The sequence below is a fragment of the Haplochromis burtoni genome, unplaced genomic scaffold (genome assembly GCF_018398535.1).
Source record: "Haplochromis burtoni strain Fernald_Lab_line unplaced genomic scaffold, NCSU_Asbu1 Contig_73, whole genome shotgun sequence".
NCBI classification, from domain to species: domain Eukaryota; kingdom Metazoa; phylum Chordata; class Actinopteri; order Cichliformes; family Cichlidae; genus Haplochromis; species Haplochromis burtoni.
This window is the reverse complement of record NW_024582434.1, coordinates 2,311,420-2,332,300: the sequence shown is the minus strand read 5'-3', so window position 1 is coordinate 2,332,300 and position 20,881 is coordinate 2,311,420. Positions and strand designations below refer to the sequence as shown.

The 20,881-nt window shown below is 36.4% G+C and overlaps 1 protein-coding gene across 1 annotated transcript in view; it reads right to left on the bottom strand.

Annotated features, from left to right (window-relative positions):
- Positions 1 to 20,192, bottom strand: part of anxa5a (annexin A5a) — a 28,668-nt gene extending 8,476 nt beyond the window's left edge. Inside the window, exons 1-11 of the mRNA XM_042221760.1 lie at positions 20,105 to 20,192; positions 19,942 to 19,984; positions 15,518 to 15,602; positions 14,216 to 14,310; positions 11,837 to 11,950; positions 8,874 to 8,964; positions 7,010 to 7,089; positions 6,616 to 6,666; positions 4,463 to 4,556; positions 1,514 to 1,609; positions 1,233 to 1,291 (exon numbers count right to left, since the gene is read on the bottom strand). Coding sequence (XP_042077694.1) covers positions 1,233 to 1,291; positions 1,514 to 1,609; positions 4,463 to 4,556; positions 6,616 to 6,666; positions 7,010 to 7,089; positions 8,874 to 8,964; positions 11,837 to 11,950; positions 14,216 to 14,310; positions 15,518 to 15,602; positions 19,942 to 19,944 — 768 coding nt within the window. The 5' untranslated portion in view covers positions 19,945 to 19,984; positions 20,105 to 20,192. The remainder of the gene's footprint in view (positions 1 to 1,232; positions 1,292 to 1,513; positions 1,610 to 4,462; positions 4,557 to 6,615; positions 6,667 to 7,009; positions 7,090 to 8,873; positions 8,965 to 11,836; positions 11,951 to 14,215; positions 14,311 to 15,517; positions 15,603 to 19,941; positions 19,985 to 20,104) is intronic.
- Between the last annotated feature and the right edge of the window lie 689 nt (positions 20,193 to 20,881).

The following is a 20,881-nucleotide window of genomic DNA, read 5'->3' as shown; positions in this document are numbered from 1 at the left end:
AAAGAAAGAAAGAAAGAAAGAAAGAAAGAAAGAAAGAAAGAAAGAAAGAAAGAAAGAAAGAAAGAAAGAAAGAAAGAAAGAAAGAAAGAAATCTGCTAACTGAGGCCAGTAGAGTCTGAGATATAGCTCTGGGGTCTTTACAATTTCTGTGGCATTGCGTGGTCTAACACTGGGTTGGAGCACCAAATCACAGCAACAGTTGCCTCAATGCACTTTATATTGTAAGGTAAAGGCCCTATAATAATACTTCTGGAAAGATTGGCAACTGCCTCACATGTTTTCTTTATATTAACAGTTTTTATCATTCTAGATTATAGACTTCAGTTTCTTTGTAAACAGCTTTTTAACCCTTTACTGATTGATGGGCAGCAACAATGACTTCTCTAGAGTTATTGCTGATGTTGTTCATTCTTAACATTTTGTTAACATTACATTTCTAAACAGAATTTTAAACATGCTGATGATCAGCTGATCAAGTGATTTTGATTAGCAGTAGCTGGCTGCTACAATAAGGGTTACTTCCGCCTACACGGCTTTAGCATTTTGGCTTTTTTGTGTTAAATTTCCACTCGCTGAATGATGTCATGTGGTGATCCTCAGAGGTTCTGATGACTATAACTTCAGAATGGAAGGTGTACTTTCTTTCCCAAAATCTACAGTTATTACACAGTGAACCTTTAGTTTGCACTTCAAATATTAATTCAACATTTCGGAAAAAATGCTTGTACATTTTCTTGCCCAGAGTTGAAAGTCAGATTCAGGCCTCTTCCAGGTTAGTTAAGCTTTTAAACTATATCACTGTAAACACCATTTTGTTTTGGGGGTTTGTTTTTTTTTGCTGTTTAGATGTAGAAAACAGCCTTTTAGTTTACTGGAAAATGACTACACAGTCACTGCTCCTTGATTTGACTTCACTTTTGTTGCCCTATTCATTCTAATGCAACAGCTTGTATTGTAGCTACTCTTCTGATTTGAATTTAAAGTCTTCTTAATATATTGATATTCTCATATTTGAGCAAGACTAACATGAAAATAATTTGCTGAAGCATCATGGAGGGTTAAAAATGACACCAACACTAACCTCAAAATCTAATGTAGTCAAGTTATCTTTTTTGACAGATTTAACTTTGTTAAGATTGTTATTTATTATATACAAATCATATATTTTACAGGTGAGTGATCGCTGAGTATTTTCATTAATTAGACTAGAGCGATGTGATAATGAGACATACCCTCATAGATTTATATAGTCTCTCAGCAAAGAAGTTTGGGATGCTCCCGGCACATTTCACTGTGGAGGAAAAAGACAAAAGCTGATGAGGCTATGTGCAAGACTACATTTTTTGCAAAGTTAAGCTGACACTGTCTGATGTTCACTTTTTGCTATCAAGTGTTATCTTCTGTCATATTTTATTCAAAATTTCTTGAAAGAAAACCCCATCCAGGGATATTCTGATTACTTGTCCCCGTATGTGATGCCTAAATTATCACCCAGATAAATTGCGGCTCTTACCAACAGCCAGCAGCAAGTTCTCCAAATTCCCAGTGGTCTCGCCTCTAATGCTGTCCTCTATGTCAGAGCCAGAAAGCTTCTTGTAGGCAGCAAATACTGCAAAATAACCAAAACAGCCACATTGACAGACACTCATACATCCTCATTAGAGAGAAACACATCAAGCAATTTTCAACTTGAACCTGTTTTTACTTCAGGGCAAAAAATATGTCAGTTTCAGCCCTTAGATGATCTCTTTGTGCACAATATGAGTGTGTTTTGGTGAGTTCACTGGATTACATTTCTTTTATTGCATGTATATAAATCTACCTGGCACTGTGTGTAACAGTAATTGACCATCCCTTGTTAAATCATGAATTAATTGTGATTAACCACATTTTTTGGAAAGTCAAGTTCAGTTTCACTAGCCACACCCAGCCTGATTACTGTCAGTCCTGTTGAATCAAGAAATCACTTAAATATAACCTGTCTGAGAAAATGAAGTAAGTTAGAAGATCTCACATCATCCCACACTTTAAAGAAACTCGAGAAGAGATAAGAAACAGTGACAGAATGCTGGCAATCATGGACAATGACTCCCACCCCCTCCATAACACACTGGAAATCTGAAGAGCAGTGTCAGCAACAGGTTCCTTCAACCTTGCTGTCTGAGGGAACGTTATAGGAGGTCGTTCCTTCCTGCTGCTATCAGACTCTCTAATTCATCCATACAGTATTAATTGCACCTCAATGAACCCTGTCTCTTTTGTACACCATGACATTTTTGCACACATACTTTTATATATATGTATATTCATGTTTATATTTATGCTATATCTCTATATTTATCTATTCATCTTAATATTTATCTATCATAACTGTTTCTACACTCACATTTTATGAGTGCTTGTTGTTTGTTGTATATTTGCTGCTATGACAACTCAATTTCCCTCTGGGATTAATAAAGTTTCTCTCATTCTCTGATTCTGTTTCTGAAACAAAGTCATTGACTTCTGTTAGTGAATCTGTTACAAAGCAAGACTTTCTAAGACTTTCAGACTCCAGTGGACCATGGTGTGAACCATGATCCACAAACTGAGAACATTTTGCACTATCTACCAAGTTACTCTAAGAGCGCACTGACAATTCATCCAGGAGGTCACAAAAAAACCCAAACAACACCCAAAGAACTGAAAACCTCACTTGTTTTAGTTAAGGTCAGAGTTCATGATTCAACAACAAGGAGGAGACTGGGTAATCATGGCATCATGCCTATGAGAGAGTTCTAAGATGAAAACTATTGTTAATCAGAGAGTACACAAAGGCTCGTCTCATGTCTGCCATTTATGATCCCCAAGACTTTTGGGAAAAAATTTTGTAGACTAACAAGACAAAGGTTGAGCTTTATGGGAGTTTTGAGTCCCATTACATCTGGTGCAAAAACTAACAGCATTGTATAAAAAGAACACCATACTAACAGTCAAATGTGGTGGTGGTAGTGGGATGGCCTGGGGCTGCTATGCTGCTTCAGGGCCTGGACAACTTACCCAAACTCCATCAATGGAACCATGAATTTTGCAATTCTACAAAGAAGAGTGGGTCAAAATTCACAAAATGTGTCCATAGTGATGTGAAAGGCTCATTGCCAATTATTGCAAATGCTTGACTGTTGTTGTTGTTCTCAAGGATGGTACAAGTAGTTATTATCTCCAATAAATCCAAGATCTATTGGAGATCACGGTCTGGTTTTCATTAGTGGAGAGAAGGTTGAACAAGTGGCAACTTTAAGGTTAAAACTGTCTCTAGTGCCATTACTGAATGGTAATAGGTGAAATTGTAAATAAGTGTTTATATGTGTGTGTTATTGTACATGACGTGTTCCTCTCGATTCTCCAAAGTAAATTTCTGTCAAGGAAGACAATAAAGGCTAATCTAATCTAAATCTAATTAAGTTTAGGGGTCAATTACAATTATGTAGGTAATGAATAGGTTTTTTAAATCTTAATTAATGAAACCAGCCTCTATAACTGCATTTGGTATTTATTGGTGTTATCTTTGTGTAATATTAAAATCTGTTTGATGATCTGAGACATGTGTGGGTGAGGGTGCAACAACTAAGTAATCAGGAAGAGGGAAAGTAGTATCCCACATTAAAAGCCACATAAAAATCAACCACTGGAATCATTTTTCCAGTGGTTGATTTTGAACAATCAAAACTAATTGGCACAGATACAGAGGCATCAGTGTAAACTGAAATAACTGACATATTCCTGGTGTACCACACTGCCTCATCAGTTAAAAAGTTGAATGTTGACGCAAATGCAAAAGAGACTGTCCCAACCACAAAAAAGACACAGATTGTCTGTTGTTTACTTAACTCTTTCCTGATAAACAACATATTGCAGTTGTGGAGCAAGTTAGTAGCTTTTCGCCTCTTAATGAGGACCACAATTTTTAGAGTTCAGAGAATAGGTCTGCATACGTGTTTGAGCAGGTTTGTATCCACTGTCATATGTTATGTTGTATTGGTTTAATTGTGAAATTAATATTTTACTTTGTATTTTATCTTAGTATTGCTGCGTCATTTTACTAAACCAAACTTGTCTACATTTTTTATTTTAATAAAAAAAGTTAAAGTTACTAGATCAGAAAAACTGTGAAATGAGCAGTCAAAGTAATTTGATAGAAACTTGCCAACAACTGACTTTTAAAAGACTTGCTAAAGCACATCGATCTGTTTGTTGTTTGTTCACATCTGACTAAACCATTGCACTTTCTACGCTCTCAACTTACTCTCCACAATCTGTGCTGTTTAAGCATGTTTCACTGATATTTCCTGCACATTTTCTTACACTTTGACTTTTTTGTTTTCCTTTTTTTTTTTCCAGTGTTTGTCTTACACAGCTAACGGACACCCTGAGCATATCACGACATCCAAATGGGCTGGCACAGGCAAACTGGCAAACTCACCTTTTCTGAGATGTTCAGCGCTCCTGTTGCCCAGAATTGTGATAAATTTTTCCTCATCTGTGCCAAACTTTCCCTCACCAGCAGCATACAAGTCCTGTAATGGAAGAGAGACACGCGCGCGCGCACACACACACACACACACACGCACACACACACCTCGTGCTGACTTGATTTATTGAAACACATGTTAAGAAATGACAGCCTTGTACTGTGCCAAATCAACAATGTCTATTCCCCCTATTTGTTATTATAAAGAAAATCTAGATTTCCTGATTTTATGTCCTTCACCAAACAAAGGTTTTTGCTTTTTTTTTTCTATCCTTGCTCAGAAATATTTTATCATATGATCAAATACCAAAATAATAACATATTCATACGAGTCATTTATTATTGCTTTTTAATGAATTAGCATTGCTTATTTCTCCTAATTTGATCACAGAGTGGCTTAACAACGCTCTGGTGTTATGAGTCAAGATGGACTGCTAGTCATGATAATTTGGTGTGTGTTTAGATACAGGTAATTGAATGTTAATGGCTGCTACATGTAATGGTTTTAAAACAAGATGCCATAATTACACACACCTCTGTATGTCTAATGCCAACTTTTGGTGCAAGTATAGGAAGTAATACAAATTATATCAGTGTGTGAAGTTCCCCTTGAGGCACAGACTTTCCATTTCCTTAAACTTAAACAGACTTATTGAATATCTGGAAAACTGTATATTTATAGTGATACCCCAATGTCTATCTATTAAACATCATGCAGTGAGCTTAGCACACATACTGGACATGTGGAAAGAGTTAGACTGTGTCTCTCCAAAGGTAACAAGATCCGCCTCCCTACACCTCAACACCTCACACATTATTTATCCAGTACAAAGATCGAAGTGTGTACGTGACAGTTCAATAATTTACTGCAGGGGATATGTGCAGGACTTTTTTGGTAGAGAGCTATAACTTCTTGGAATCTTCACTGGGTGGCTGGAAATCAATACTAGTTGAGAAATAATCCTTATTTTTTATTTATTACATTTTTTTGCCATGTTAAAAATGATCTTCTAAGCCTCCCTATACGATACCCAAAAAGTTAATTCTGTTGATCTGGACGTATTGATTTCAGTTGGAGAAACGTTTCGTCACTTATCCAAGTGACTGGGATGAGTGACGAAATGTTTAAAGTAATCCCTGTTGACCCTTTAATGGGCTTTGGTGAGATGCCTCCATTTATTCTTTCTCTGAAACAACCCATTTTATCTCCTCCTATTTAAATTAACCTTGTTCTGATAGGCAAACAGTGAGTGTCTGCAGTCGTAGAACATGGTAGAGGCTCTGTCATGGTTTGGGGCTTTATTTCAGCCACAGGTGTTGGAGATTATTGAAATTAATGGAATGATGAATTATTAATGCAGAGAAGAACCATTAGATTCTGATCCAGCATGCAATACCAGCTGATAACAACAACTTAATTTTTAAACATGACAATGATCCCACACTGCCAGGGCAGTAAAAGTATGTATAGATAGAAAAACACACAATGGAACACTATTATGGGCATTGACCGCTCGCAGGAGAGCCTGGACAGCAACATTATTGAAGCAGTGTGGGATCATCTTGATAGAGAACAGAACAAAAAGGCAGCCGACCTCCAAAGAAAAGCTTTGAATATCTTTCAAGAAACCTGGGCAACTATTCCTGAAGGCTACTTAAAGAAATTACAAGAAAGCTCAGGCTGTGTTAAAACATGGTCAAATATTGACTTTCATCCTTTTTAGAATAGCATAGCAATAGCAGTTTTTGTCATATATGTTCCAAATTTCAATAAATTGCTGCACTTATTTCCCATTTTCAAGTAAAATATTAAGAAATGAAGTGTAACTCAAGACTTTTTCAAAGTACTGTATACAAAAAATAAGGAAAACATAGTAGTCCTGTAAAAACAATGGAATTAGACATAAAAATTTTTTTAAAAAAATATAAAAAATAAAAAAAAACTCGGCTCGATTAACACCAGTGTAATTGGGTAATAATAAAAACAGTGATTTCTTGTTAATGTAGTGTTGAAGTTGCTTGATTTCGCTGGACAAACTCACAAAGTTAAAGCGGAAAGCCAGCTCTTGCCATGTGTATTTTTATCTCATGTTCTTCCTTCTTACCTTAGCGTCTTTCTCGATCTTTTCCTCGTCTACTCCCTCCTCCCTACTCCCCTTTGCAGCCAGACGAAAAAAAAGAGAGGTAGGAAACCAGACAGGTACAAAGACAGGTGGACAAACATAGAGTAAAGTAGGTCAGTGTGGATGGAAACATGGTGCGCTCAGACCTCTCAACCCAGGTAACATCTGAACACCTAATTAAATGATCCCTCAAATCTACAAGAACCATGAAAATTACTTTTCCTTCTGTATAAACATCACATTAAAGAAACTAAATGTGCTGTCATCCCCCTCCCCCTTTCCAGCCTACACGACTCATGACTTTCTAATGGCATCACTGTAGGATCTCATTATCAGGAAAAGAAACACAAGTCTTTCCAGCAGTGCCCTTCTTTACCTGCAGCAGGATCACCAGCAGTTTCTGATAGTGCCCTGAGGTGTCACCACAGATATCCTTCTCCAGCTTTCCGCCAAACTCTGGAGGAAAGAAGAGAAGGGGGGCAGACGATTGCTTACAGTTCCTGTTCACGACAGTTGCTAATGATTTCAGTCGACCTTAGTAGGCTGTCCTCTGTTTTGCAGGATGAGCCATGAGAGGAGAGATTTGATTAGTTGACTAAGGGTCTATGCTTTCGTCCAAATCAGATAAACTGCATTCTCTGCCTTGGGCCATTTGAGCCTTTGTTATCACATATTTTCCATCACGGTTTGTTGTAAGTCACAGCTGCTATGTTAGAGACCTTTCATTAAAGTGTGACAGGTGATACAGAGGTGCAGTGTGTTTATTACTCGGATGACAGAACATATTACACTGAAAATAAAAAGGATCAGCACCACACTATGGGCTTTAAATAAGCATGGTACTCTAGAGAAAAGAGGAGATATTATAAATCTATATGAATAAAGAAACTATATACGATATACTGTTATTTCTGTACTATGCAGTAAATTGACAATAGGCACGCCATCATAGGTTTGGGACTAAAATACTTGAGGGAGGGGTTTGCATTAGGATGGGAATTTAATGTAAAACCTGTTACAACTCAAGTATGCAGATCCATCTGCTGTGGTGAGCCCTTGGGAATGAGCCCAGACCTTTATTTTACTAGCAGGCATGAGTGCCTGTGCATTGCTCCTATGCAGCTTGGATATCCAAGCTGTATACCCTTGCTTGCTACCCTCAGCTAATAACTTAGCACTCAACCATCTTGTCTAAATATGGTCACTTCTGGCTTTTGTGGTGTCCAAAATGAATGTTTTGGCTTCGAAATGTGAATTTCTTATTCACAGTTGTCTTATAAAATCTGTTTGCTTACAGAGTCATAAGGATAAAGAGATTCAAACTTGTCCTGTGTACTCTAATGTAGATCCCCAAGTTTCCTACACAAACATCATATAAATTAAACGAAGATTTGGAACAAATTAAACTGAGTGAGAAGTTGGACAACTTGGAATTGTAAGCACAAGGAAAGGCCAAATAATAATCAGCTAACTCAGCCTATTAGCTAATTAGCAAGTCAGTGTAATCCTTAACCCTGTGATAGACTCACAGCCTATCTAGTGTACCCCGCCTCTCACACTGTTACACACTGTTCCTGCTACTAAGTGACCCTGAATGGAATAAGCAATTAAGAAAATGGATGGATCGAATTTAATCTCTAGTTTTAAGACAATTAATTTCCTATAAAAAAAAAATCACTCCAGACACAGACTGGGTATCTTGATTTTGAATATTTGAAGGCCTCGTACACACACACACACACACACACACACACACCTGTGTCCTTTTGTAACAACAGTAACCCTACACATTGAAAAATGGGCATAGTCATCTTAGTTCTTTTATAAACTGGTGTGTTTTTTTCAGCGTGCCCAAAAAACTTGTGGGCATGTAACTAAATTACGTTTGGTAAGTTCTCATTTTCCACTAATAATCCAAACTGGATTCTTTTAATTAGGACTCATTTCCTCGTTGTTATTTTTAACTGTGACAATTATAACCAATTAAGCTTTAATCAAAACATGATCTTGACATTAATCAAATCCCCTTTGTGCCAAAAACTATCAAAACATTAATGGCAGTTTACTTTTAAAAAGTAAAAAGCTATAAAGCTTTTAAAGGTGCAGATATCTTCTGCCAATGCAGTGCCAGTAAAACAAAACATCTTAATGCATTCTTCTAGATGCGTCATTATTTGTAGTAGTCACAGTAACCATGTTTGTCTGTTTTTCTCTGCCTCTTCATCAGTGGAGTGTTTTACCTTTCTTGTACACTTTGGTGATTTCTTTAATCTGCTCGCCAGTCCTTGAGGCCAGGATCTCAATTAGCACTTCATCTTCAGTCCCGGCACCCTGGGAACCCGACGCATGAGATAAATGGAGTCAGTGTGAAACAATATCCATATCTGTTCAATATTAAATTTTAGTACATGTTTATTATATATTAGGCTATATCATTGATTAGTAATATGAAAAAAAGAAAGCCTAAAAGTTGATAAAGAAAAATATAGAAATAATAAAAGATGTACAACTTGAGAGCATAGCAGAGTTAAAAGGTTTGCAATTAGAGAACGAATAGGTTTAATACTAAAGAGAATTATCTTTGACGTTCACTTCTCTATGCTGCAATTAACCTTACAGCAAGACTGTCTGGCAAACCTAACTAATGGAGGAGTGGGTGTGATAGGAATGTTGAGGCCAAGTCCTAAATGCTTTGCTCTCACTTTGACTAAACACTTCATTTGCACATGGGTAATGCAAATGTAAATGTGTCTGAAGAATAATGAGACAGAAAAAAAATTTTTCATTTGTAAATCATATGAGAATCTGAGAGTTTGCCAAGTGTTTTTCCCTCATGCAATTCCCTTCTAACTTTATGAGCCTCCTGTGACCTGAAAAAGAGCACTCATAAAATGTCTGAAATGTCTATAATATAATATGTCCAGTTTGATCTGACATCTTTTTTCATTTGAGTTTCACTGAAGGTACAAAAGATAGATCTAATGGACTACAATGCTCCAATGCTGCAAAACAATATGTTTGCAGGAGATATAGAGAGAAAGCTTAACCAATTTAAAGATATCTGTATATGAATTTTTGGAATATATTGGCAAAAGAAAAAAAAAGAGTTATGGTATTTGAGACGTTCTAGATTCTAGTTTTAGTCTGTTTGAATTTAAAATTGTATTGACAATTTAACAAACTGTCAAATCTGCAATCTCAAAATATTGAGCTACGGTCTGCCAACGAGTTAACTATGAATTAACTTTAAATACAATTATGTGCATTCATCAAGTGCATGGAACCGAAAGTCTTGGCTATTATTGATTATCAGTCATTCATTGTCTGGATGTCACCAAAACCCCCTAAATCATTAGGCATTACCCCCTGCAGCTAAGTCATCAGATGACAGTTTCAATTTTACAGTAACAATGAAAACAAAAAGGCTAAAACCACCATGTAGTACCTGTGACAAAACACAATATTTTTTTTTTGCCTGAATTTAATTGTTTTGTCCTTGCCTTTGTTCTCAGTTTTAAACATGTCTTAGTCATGGCTACATTGTCTGAAGTCTAAAGCAAGCTGCTGAATACAAACAAAGTAATCTGAAAGAAAAGAGCTCTGCAATAAGCTGACAAACTCAAAGCCAGCAGTATGATCACCTTATGCAGTCATCACAGCTGCTACTGCTATCAAACTGTGGTGAACTTCCAGCAAACTTTTGACAAACAGGTCCAATATTATTCTTGTCATCCACAAACTCTGGATAAATGTTATAATTTTAACAAATTTAATTCAATTTATTAATTTTAACTCTTAGATAAATATAATGTCTCCACTAGCTATTTGTTGCTGGACAGCCTAGAGTTTAACATTTTTCTACTTCAGCTATTATTACATTAATACATAATCATAGTTTCTTAATCTAGGAAGTCTAAAAGGGCATTAGAAACAACAAATATGCATGAATTAATGAGAAATAAATAATACTTTAGTGGTTGCATGCATTATTATGGTATTCTTTTGAAAATTTGCTTGTTCAAAATATTAAAGACTTACAAAGACTGCATTTTCATTATATGTCTGTTTGATTCAGATATATGAATTAGCAGACCTACAAAAACTGAATAGTCAGATAATAATAAGTATGAGTAATGAGTTTTTAATGGCTGATGATCACTTTGGCTGTCAGTACAAGTGCACTCCCACTAATTTTAGATGCACCCTAAACCATTTTGTTCTGGAAACGAGCCCTGGCTATTGGCTGAAAACAGCTGCTTCCTGCTGTTGGAGTCGAGCTTGATGATAGCATTGTAACATATCAGTAGATGTGATGTAACGCCAAAATATTGATCTAAAAAAGAATGGGCATCAGAGATTGGTCTAAATGGTCTTTGTGGAGTTGTCAAGCAGCTTCTATCGCATGCTGTTAACATAAAATAAAAGGTTTTGAACGTCATGTGGGAAAATAGATAATAATACATGTTAGATGGCCTACCTGTTGGCCTAAAGATTTATAACGAAGCTGAGTTAAGAGACTAGTAGCAATAGTAGCAGGAACTATTTTTTTATTATGTAGAAAGAGTTCCTGCCACTGTTGCTTTTAGTTAAAAAGACAAACTGGAAAAAGGTCCTTCTGGTGGCAAACATTTTACCTTTTCAACCAAATTTTTCAGAACACTTTTTCAGTAATGTTTGAGTTCCATTTATGTGGGCTAAAGAGAGGGAGGGAGCTGGTAGTGTGCATGATATCTTACTAGCAATTATGTTTGCAACTCTTTTTTTCATGTATTAGATGCTTTGTTGCTAATGTTGAAACTCTGTGTAATGTAGATTAAAAAAGTTAAACCTTTTCATCTCTTGTAGTTGAAATCTGTAAAGTGGCTTCAATATGAATATAGTGCATTGACTGAATAAAAGATGGACATAATCATAATGACATCACCTATTGGTTTGAGAAGCCACTGCATTGCTGAACAGTATTATTTTGTTTCTATGTACAAAGTGAATAATGAATAACAGCAAAACACACACACATACACCAAAAATTGAAATTTCAGTGGTCCCTAATTTACTCATTTGTTTGTCTGGCTTTGAGAAGTTGAAATGTCTGTTGTCAACTATGAAGTGTTTCCTAATCAAACATTATTCAAAAAACATCACAATAAAAACGTAGGCTACATTTACATTTACATGAGACCTGTAACGTGGTTTAAGTTGTTACCTTGAGAGCGTTGTGCAGGAGAGTAGCATCATATAAGACAGATGGGGTCATCAGAGCCACAATAAGACTCTCAAACAGTCCACCGAGCTCAGATTTCAGTGCACTGACCAAGTCCTGTGGTCAAATAATTAATAATAATGAGAGGAGCTAAAACAGTAATAACTATATTGGTAACAGGGACATTTATATAAACTACACTAGATCCCAACATTAAAACCAGAAAAATAAGTTAAAAAACACAAAATGGCCATTCAGGACCTTGATGTGAAGAAGATGAGGGGGAAAAATTACATCTCACTGCTTCGCTTATACTTAGAGTATTCAATGTGACCTGCAGAAGAGGAAAATATATTTACTTTGCAAATTACTCACAGCTGGCTTTCTCTAAATTGTTTTCTGCCTCCAATGATTTGTGCATTGCAGGAACCAAATGAACAACAGCATATACCATTGTTATTTGAGTATGTGGCTCTATTTGTGTACACAAAAACACCCACAGCACTGTGCTCATCCAAGTGCTCTTTGGAGAAGTCCAGAAATCACGATTCTAGCTGAATACATTCGATATTAAGCAGAAATTCCCCATATTTCTGGATAACACAATCCATCTATTTGTTATTTTTTGTGTGTAGAACGAGTTAAATTTCTCAAGTCAGACTAATCAAATCCCTACAAAGAATGTGGAAAAAAGAAAATGACAGAGGATGTAATATTTTGTTCGGTTATATAGAAAAAAGTAGACTCGGGCTTCAGATATTTTTGCAGTTGAGCACAATTGTGTAATTTCGTCATGACATTTTAATACATCTCATAAAGCTTCTCTGCAATACTGAGCAAAGCAAAAAGTCTCACGTTCTGGGTCATTTTGATAAAACACTGTAATATACAGAGCTATCCCTGGAGCTGTTTTGTGATACATCTATGCTCTCTCAAACTCCTCCATCTACTTATACTTGAGACAGAAAGAAAATTAGCTTTCAGCTTTCAATCCACAGGTGGGCATAAAAAAAATCTTCACTGTGTGACAGAACAGTGAGACTATGGATGCTTAAAATTCTGTCTAACTAGCTGCACTGAATTCTGCGCCATAGAGACTGGGGAGAACTGCCCTTCCTGCCACTTATTTGGGGACTGTTCAGTCTTGATTCAAAATCTTGCCCTTTAAATCACAGACTTAATGTTTTTGGCTGCCTTTTTGCTGTTAAAAATTGATGAACAGAAGACAGCCAATGGTGAAAAACCAGCAAGATTCTATACTTAAGTAATATAACAATGTGAAAAAATTACAAGCAAAGGTCCTGTATGCAAAATTTCACCTAGTTAGGTGCACAAAAAGCAATGGAAATGTCATAAGTCATAAGGATTTATTCCTCTATCAGTTGTACCTGCTTCCTAATTGATTAAATAGGTATTGGAGAACTCATCCAAGGAAAAGCTCAAAACTAATCAAGTGCAATATTGAGGTCTTTACTTAAGCACATTTGTTTGTATTTTGAACATAGCTAATTCATTCTTTAATAGCTTTAAAATGTGACTCTGACATGCTAGTGCAGTGCTTTGCACTGTCACCTCACAGCAAAAAGGTCCTTAAATTCAGGCTAGGGCCTCTTTGTTTTGTTTTTTTAAATTATTTTTAGTAAAAAAAATAAATTAGTAAAATATAATGACTGTAAATTGCCTTCAGGTGTAAACGATAGCTGGAAGCTACGACACGTTGTAGTCCCCTTTGTTTTGATGTCAAATAACACAGAAGCCCCAAGTACCCGCTGTTCAGAGTTTTAGTTTGTGAGGGGCAGCCAATCAGAAGACAGTTACCTTAAAGGAAGAGGAGCTAAACTGTCTTTTTTGAGACAGAGAAAGTAGTGAGAGGTTGCATCAAGGCCCAATTTGACATAAATAAGGATTATTTTGAGTTGTGAAACACACACACAGCTGGAGTCTAAGACTAAATATACTGGGCTGGAAATGAGCATGAGAAGTGCACGTTAAATATACAATTCTTAAAACAGTCAAGATGTTACACATGCACAAACCTACTGTAGACAGATACTCATTTCTGGGCTTATTACTTGTGAGCCCAACACAGAAGCATGGTGCAGGAAGGTGGGGAGGCACATAACAGCTGACAGTGTGCAAGAGGTGGGGTACACTCATGACAAGACTAATACATCCCATGGTGAATGCAGAAAGACAGACAACTATTCACGCTCAGTGAAACACCTGCAGCATATTTAGAAGGATGATATATTCTCAGTCTTCAGTGCCTGGGGTGAAGTTGACCATCAGCCAGGTTGGTTTTGTGAAGTGAGGAATGCAGAGTGGATGGCACGACCTGTAATTGTATATCAGTTCTGTTTAATTCCTAGTGGCTCTTCTCACCTTTCCGTAGGCCTTTTTATATGCTGCCTTAATTTGCTGGCGCTGATCATTGCTGCGGGCTGTAAGAAGCATGAGGATGGCATCTTCATCTGTACCTGCACCAGAAATCATATAAACCTTAAATAATGTGTGGAAAATGACTCTGAAATCATCTGCAATGTGGGTCGAGACAAAAGAAGCTTTTCATTTCAAGTCTTTCTTTTCAAACACAACACAAATCCTTATTATGATAGCTTCCAGTATATCCTAACCTAAATGAGTCAGCCTGTTAGAGCATGAGATCAGGATTCAAAAGGATTGGCATGGCAGATGATCTAACAACCAATAGCTTTCTAAAGTCAACAGCACCTTAGTAAAAAAAAAAAAAAAAGGCTCAGAGAACAGGCTGAAGCAGCATGTATCATTTTCAATTCAGGGATCAAATGTTAAATTAGTGAAAGGTAATTATGGCACAAAGCCCAGCTGATCTGCAGTGACAGCACTGACTAAAGAACTGTACTTAAGTAGTGCAAGTCTGCTGTTTCAAGTTTGAGTCCACAATAGTTTGCAGACAGGGAAACCATTAATTAGATCTAATGGTTCTGCTTGTACTGGTCATAAAGTGTTAGGAAAAATAATTTACAGTGTTATCGCTTTCCCTCTCTGACACACGCGTCAGTTTTAATGTTGGTGATACACTAATTGGTAAAACACACTAGAAAAATGAATTGCTTTCCCATCTTTCAGATGATGCTTACAAAAGGGAGCAGTTCAGATGCTCTGACAGCTGTGTCAGTAATGTGTTTTTATCTTTGTTCATTATGTGTTTTCACATCCTTTCCTGTATTTACAACCACTACTGACAAATAAGAAGACAACAGTTTTTTATTAAATTAATATAGGATGAAATGACTGGTCATGCTTTTTGTAGCTTTGCCTCCTTACATCACCACAGTGGACTTTAAATCAAGCAGTCAATATGTAATTATGTGCAGAATTTCAGCTTTAAACCAAGGAATGTTACAAAAATTGTGCATGACTATTTAGAAATTACAGTATTTTTATACTTCGTTCCCCATTTTCAGAGGTACAGCTTTTTCATTGAATGACTTACACAGGGACCTGCCAAGTAAATAAATAAACACACCTAAGCAGCTATAAAAAAAAAAAAAAAAAAGCTTTCAACTGTGCAAAGAATTCATTTTTTGTATTTATGGTCATCGCTGTGAAATGTTGCATACAATAGTCAGTTAATGTCGTATGACATGCTAGTGTCAATGTGAAATGAAAGTGAGCAGCAATACATTTAAGCAGGATACTGACCCATCCCTTTCATGGCCTTATGGAGGATTTCAGTATCATGTTTGGCATTGAAGTTGACGTAAGGTCTAACGCTGCCTCGGTATGCCTGTAGGAAGAGAGCAACACATGTAAGTAATAAAACATTTGTAACAAGCAAAGGTTTCCTTCATCTGTCTTTGTTAGTAACAACAGTTAGCATGCTGATGTGAATGCACTCATGTAAGTGCAAGTATGCATGCATTTTATATACCCAATACTCACTGTTGTTACACCCCAGACCAGGGAACCGGCGTGCAACATAAGGAAAATAAAAATAAGGAAAAAATGCCCCCCACACTCCCTGCTCTCAAGGAGGACGAACCAACAAAAAACAGCTACCACGGATTTCACAACAGCCAGTCAGTTTATTGAGTCCCAAAAGGTAGCAGGCATCAGGGTGAGCATGGCCAAAACAACAAACAAAAACTCTAGAAATGAAATGCAGCTGGCTTACCTTCACAGAAAACCCCAAACGAAAATTACAGGTGTCTTACCTGCCTCCCTAACCAAAAACAGGAGAAAAGGTTCCCAAAGAAAAATGGCTTCACCCTAGCTACCAAGTCGACAACATTACACTAATAGACATATTTCTATATACGACTATTACACTAACGAATTAATTAGACATATTACACTAAAGAATTCTCTATACGACAACTATTTACATCTATCAATATTACTTTACGACAAACTATTTACAACACGGGGGGAGATCACGACCATGACAAACTGAAACACAGGGCTTAAATACATAGAGGGAGCAATCAGGGAATGGACAACAGGAGGGAAACACAGCTGGGGCAAATCAGAACTGACGAGACAAGGAAGCGTAACCTGAACACACTGAGATAAGACAGACCTTCAAAGTAAAACAGGAAACACATAACAGTCACGCCTAACACAAAACACTGACAACATTGGATCGTAACACTGTACTTTCACACATAGGTTATTACCAATTCTGGCTCGAATCATACATGAAAAAAAAACAAAACAATTATATTATTTTTTGTGCACCTATTGCACTTAAAATTAAATCCTTCCCAGATCAATTCTCAATTTAAAACCAATGGTAGTGCAGTAGTAGTGAATTAGTACAAGACTCTCATAACTTTAGCACCATTTCAGCTAGTCGGGTAGTTGGTGCTTCATGTAATGCCCTTTTCTGGCAGAGAATAAAACTCCAGCAGAAATTTTTTATTCTGTGGGCATAAAAATTTTAAGATACTGAAAATTGCAAGCGACTGTTAGTAGCAGCACTATAAACTTTTGCCAAAGGCCATCAAAAACCTGCATGGGTTTAAATGTTGTCTAACCCAACAGTGAGGCAATACTTTAAGTAGAACCTAAATCAGGTCTGACTGCTGGTTTTTGTCAGCAGGTAATTTTAAAAAAAATGTGTTTTCATCTTACTTGGACGTGCACACATTCTTAAGGGAAAAGGCCATTTGTAGAAGAAGCAGTAAAACCTCAGCTGCAGCCTTGTAATAAACTGTGCAGGTGGAGAAATGAACAAATACACCTCCTACACCTCTTTATAAAGATTTGTATTATTTCTCTTGTTGATCATTTGTGTGTGCTATTCTGTATGTTCATACAAAAATGGCTTATAAATGTTACAGCATGCTCAAGAGAGCAACCTCCTTCTGCAACTTGACAGCGTCTCCTTGAAGTGTCAGTGCTACTGTCACTGTGTTTATTCTGCCTGTATTGTCAACCAGTTCAATTTGGCACCACAACCTCTCAAAAGCTTTTTATGTTACAGTTTTTAGCATTATTGTTCTTTCTGCTTTTTGCTACAAATTGTATCATTCAGACTTTCTACTAAGACACACAACAGTTTGTTTTAGATGCTTCCTTGTAACAAGAGTAGTTCAACATGTTTGAGTTTTATCCCAAACGCCCTTCCTACTGCAAAACAAAAGGGAATTTGTGTCTCTGGCTGGAATTGCACTAGCATTTGTAAACCACTACACTATAAAGCCACCTTTCTACTGAGACACACAATGTATACAAAAGATGGACATCTGCTTTAACATCTCCCAGTAGTTGGGCATTTTCACTTTGGCAATCTTGGTGTTTTAAAAATGGTGCAAAGGCTTGAATCTAGAACAGATATTCATCTGGAAATGTTTACTTAGCCTTTTCCCAACATTAATTGAGGTGTCTCAGCATTTATCAGATCAACTGTCCTGAAATACACTAGTAATCTTAACAGTTTTACAAAGCAGTTTATGATAAAAAAAGTCATGTGTGGCTGAAAGATAAAACCATGTAAAGAAGTCCTTTATAAATTCTTACTCTGACATGTGAAGGAACCTATTGTCCAAACGACACTGAACGTTGGGGTCAAGAGCAGCTCTGAAGGATAATTAGCCAAATCTGCATCACATGAAATAACACACAAAAAGCAAAACGACTGATGGATAATTCCATGTCAGTTCATCAACTGCCTCCCAGCTGACCAGCTTGGATTTGCCAGAACAAAACTCCATAAGGAAAATAGGACTCACTTGATTACACATACTCTCTTTTTGGCCAGGAAAAATAATTTCTTACTGGGCAGTGAGCGTGCATAAATTGAATTAAAATATCTTGCTCTACTTCTGAAACAGTCTTTGGCTGCCATAAACATATAACTGAACTCAAAAATTCAAACGGGAAAACGAGAGAGAGAACCATAAGAAATGTAGGATATTAGCATTAGCATATTAGCATATTAACAGAAACTTGTTCTTTCAGCTACCTACATACAGGCTTCTATCATCAGGGATTATTCTTATTAAGAAGTGTCTCTTCCCTGGATTGTTTTTTTTTTTCAAGGCAAAAGCTTCAGGGGGAAGGCTTTTTTTCTTTGTTTGGTTGTTATTATATGAAAAATTGAGATGGAATTGTCCATTTTATGCTGTAGTAGGTATTGTAGCAAACTTTTCATTAGATGTCTGGATGAATGGATGGATAATTAAATGAAGATATAAGGGATTAGTAAGCAAACACAAATTTTAACTTAAAAGCAGCACTGGGTGTTTGTTTGTGAGTGTGTCAAACTGTAAATGAGTTACCTATTCTGTACATTAGCGGGAAACATTGAAAACTGATACATGTCCTTTGAGCATTTTTAGAGACCAGAATAACTTTTTGTGTATAACATTCAATGTATAACCATTGAAGTCATGCTCAAAAACTACACATTTGCCTTTGACTTTATCTTCACCAATATCTCCTCTTCTAAAATTTTATTCTTTTTTCTCTTTTGGCTAAAAGCTGTTCCTGACTAAATCCTGAGAGATCACAGGTCAGGTCCTATCAGTTAAAGATGACTTGAGATTTATGGATTACAGATGCCCAAGTTACATATGGGATTCTTTAGACTTACTTAAGCAAGGTGTTTATGTCCAGCACTTTTTATAAAATGAGCATAAACACAAATATAAACTCTCTAGAGGCAATAAGCTGGATATATTTTGTTCATTGTATCTAAAAATGTCACCTGCTGGAACATCAAATAAGACATTTAAGAGGATTACTGATGTAGATTTATATATATTTCACTGTGGATCATTATTCCTGTGTTTCTGACCTTTGTAATGACAACATTTTCAACATACCTCATTCACAACTAGACTATATGGTGGAATAAATAAATGGTTTTTAGCCTTAGTTCATTTAGAAGTCATACCCAACCTCAAAATGTGGTTGTTTTATTCACTTATTTTAGTTTTTAAGTGAAGATGGAGTAGTCTCCTTTTTAAACCATCATGCAGTGCCATCTCCCAACTGTCTCTTGTTGAAATTGTAAGCCAGTGGGGATACAATAGAGACAGGTGCCTGCAGTTTCCATGTACATGGTAATTCAATATGGTACAAACTAGACCACCGTCATCAACTGAAACTGAGTTCTTTCTTCACGTCTCCTCATTAGACAGTCTGAGGTATCTCAGCACACTGATGGGGATAAAATCAAATCAAGGATATCAAATGAAGCTGCTGCTTCTCTTTTTGTGCCAATGTAAGTATACAGCGCAGGCATACTAATGTTTTTGTAATGAGTGCATCTTCACACAGAAACTCCTTTCGGTGAAAGGAGGCTCATCAAAGAGTCAGGGTATCCACACACACCAAGTCTTCGTGGAAAAAGGAAATTGGAAAAATGAGAATTTAGCTAAATATATAGAGGGAAAAATAATTTAGGGCTACATGCAAGCCATTTGATTGAGCTGTTTGTGATGGGCATCGTTTCAGAACAAATGTCACAGTGACTTGAAAAGGGAATGACCTTTCAAGAGTCAAGCCACACTTCATTACACAAAGAAAGTCCTAGAGCTGCAGCTTAACAGGAGGGATTCTTGGCACTTTGCATAGCTTCTCTTTTCACAGAGCACAAAACAATGAAAGGACACACTTACCATGCTTTTTTTTTTATTGATGATTGAAGATAATGGCTGTCAACTGAAAGGAAACGAAACAATTTTAAAAAATATTGAAACAAAGGCTTAGATTCACTGGATTTATTCAAAAACAGTATAAATCGAGTGGAATTACTCAACAGTAACAAGTTTCTGTTCTTACCAACTGATGTCTGTCTTCTCCTCCACACAGATGATCTGGAGTCAGGTACGCTCTTTATTTTCTTCCCCCTAAAACTCCTCCTCACTAAGGAAAGCTGACAAGATGCACATCCTCATCTGCAGGTAGTGTTGCCTTTCACTGACAATCAAACGTGAGATGGTTAGCTCATGCTTCAAGTCACCTTTGTGTGACTTTTATTAAGCGGTCAAAAATTTCTACAAATTTTCACAGACAGCAGTTGTTATTTTTTAGAATGTGTGATGCTGCCCAGCAGCTTTGATCACGTATTTAATTAATTTGAACTCTTTAAAAAATTGCAAACATGTTAAAGTTCCACCAGTCTATCTGAAACTGTTAGTAATACATTTTTTTAATCATTTATTCTTTCCTCTTTTCTTATGTTTTTTTTTTCCAAGTTTTATTACTAGTCTTGAATATTTTTGTTTCCAAGCTTTTCTGCGGGTAAACTTTGTTTGCACTCTAGAAATACATTTTCTTTGTTTTAGTGGCCCTATAATGGGGTTGATTATTTGCTTTAAATTATCTTAAATTTAACCCTGACTAAAGTCTGTAGTACTCTGTAGTTCTTTATACAAATGCTCCTTTGAGTTTGACAGTTAAAATAGTTGTATTCTGCTTTTATGACCAACAATTGGCTGAGGTGGAGGAAATTTGATATGTTTTGGACAATACTGAGTAGTTTACAAAAATGCATTCATCATCATATAGCTTATATATATTCTGTATAAAATCCTAATTAGCAATTAGGTGAAGTAT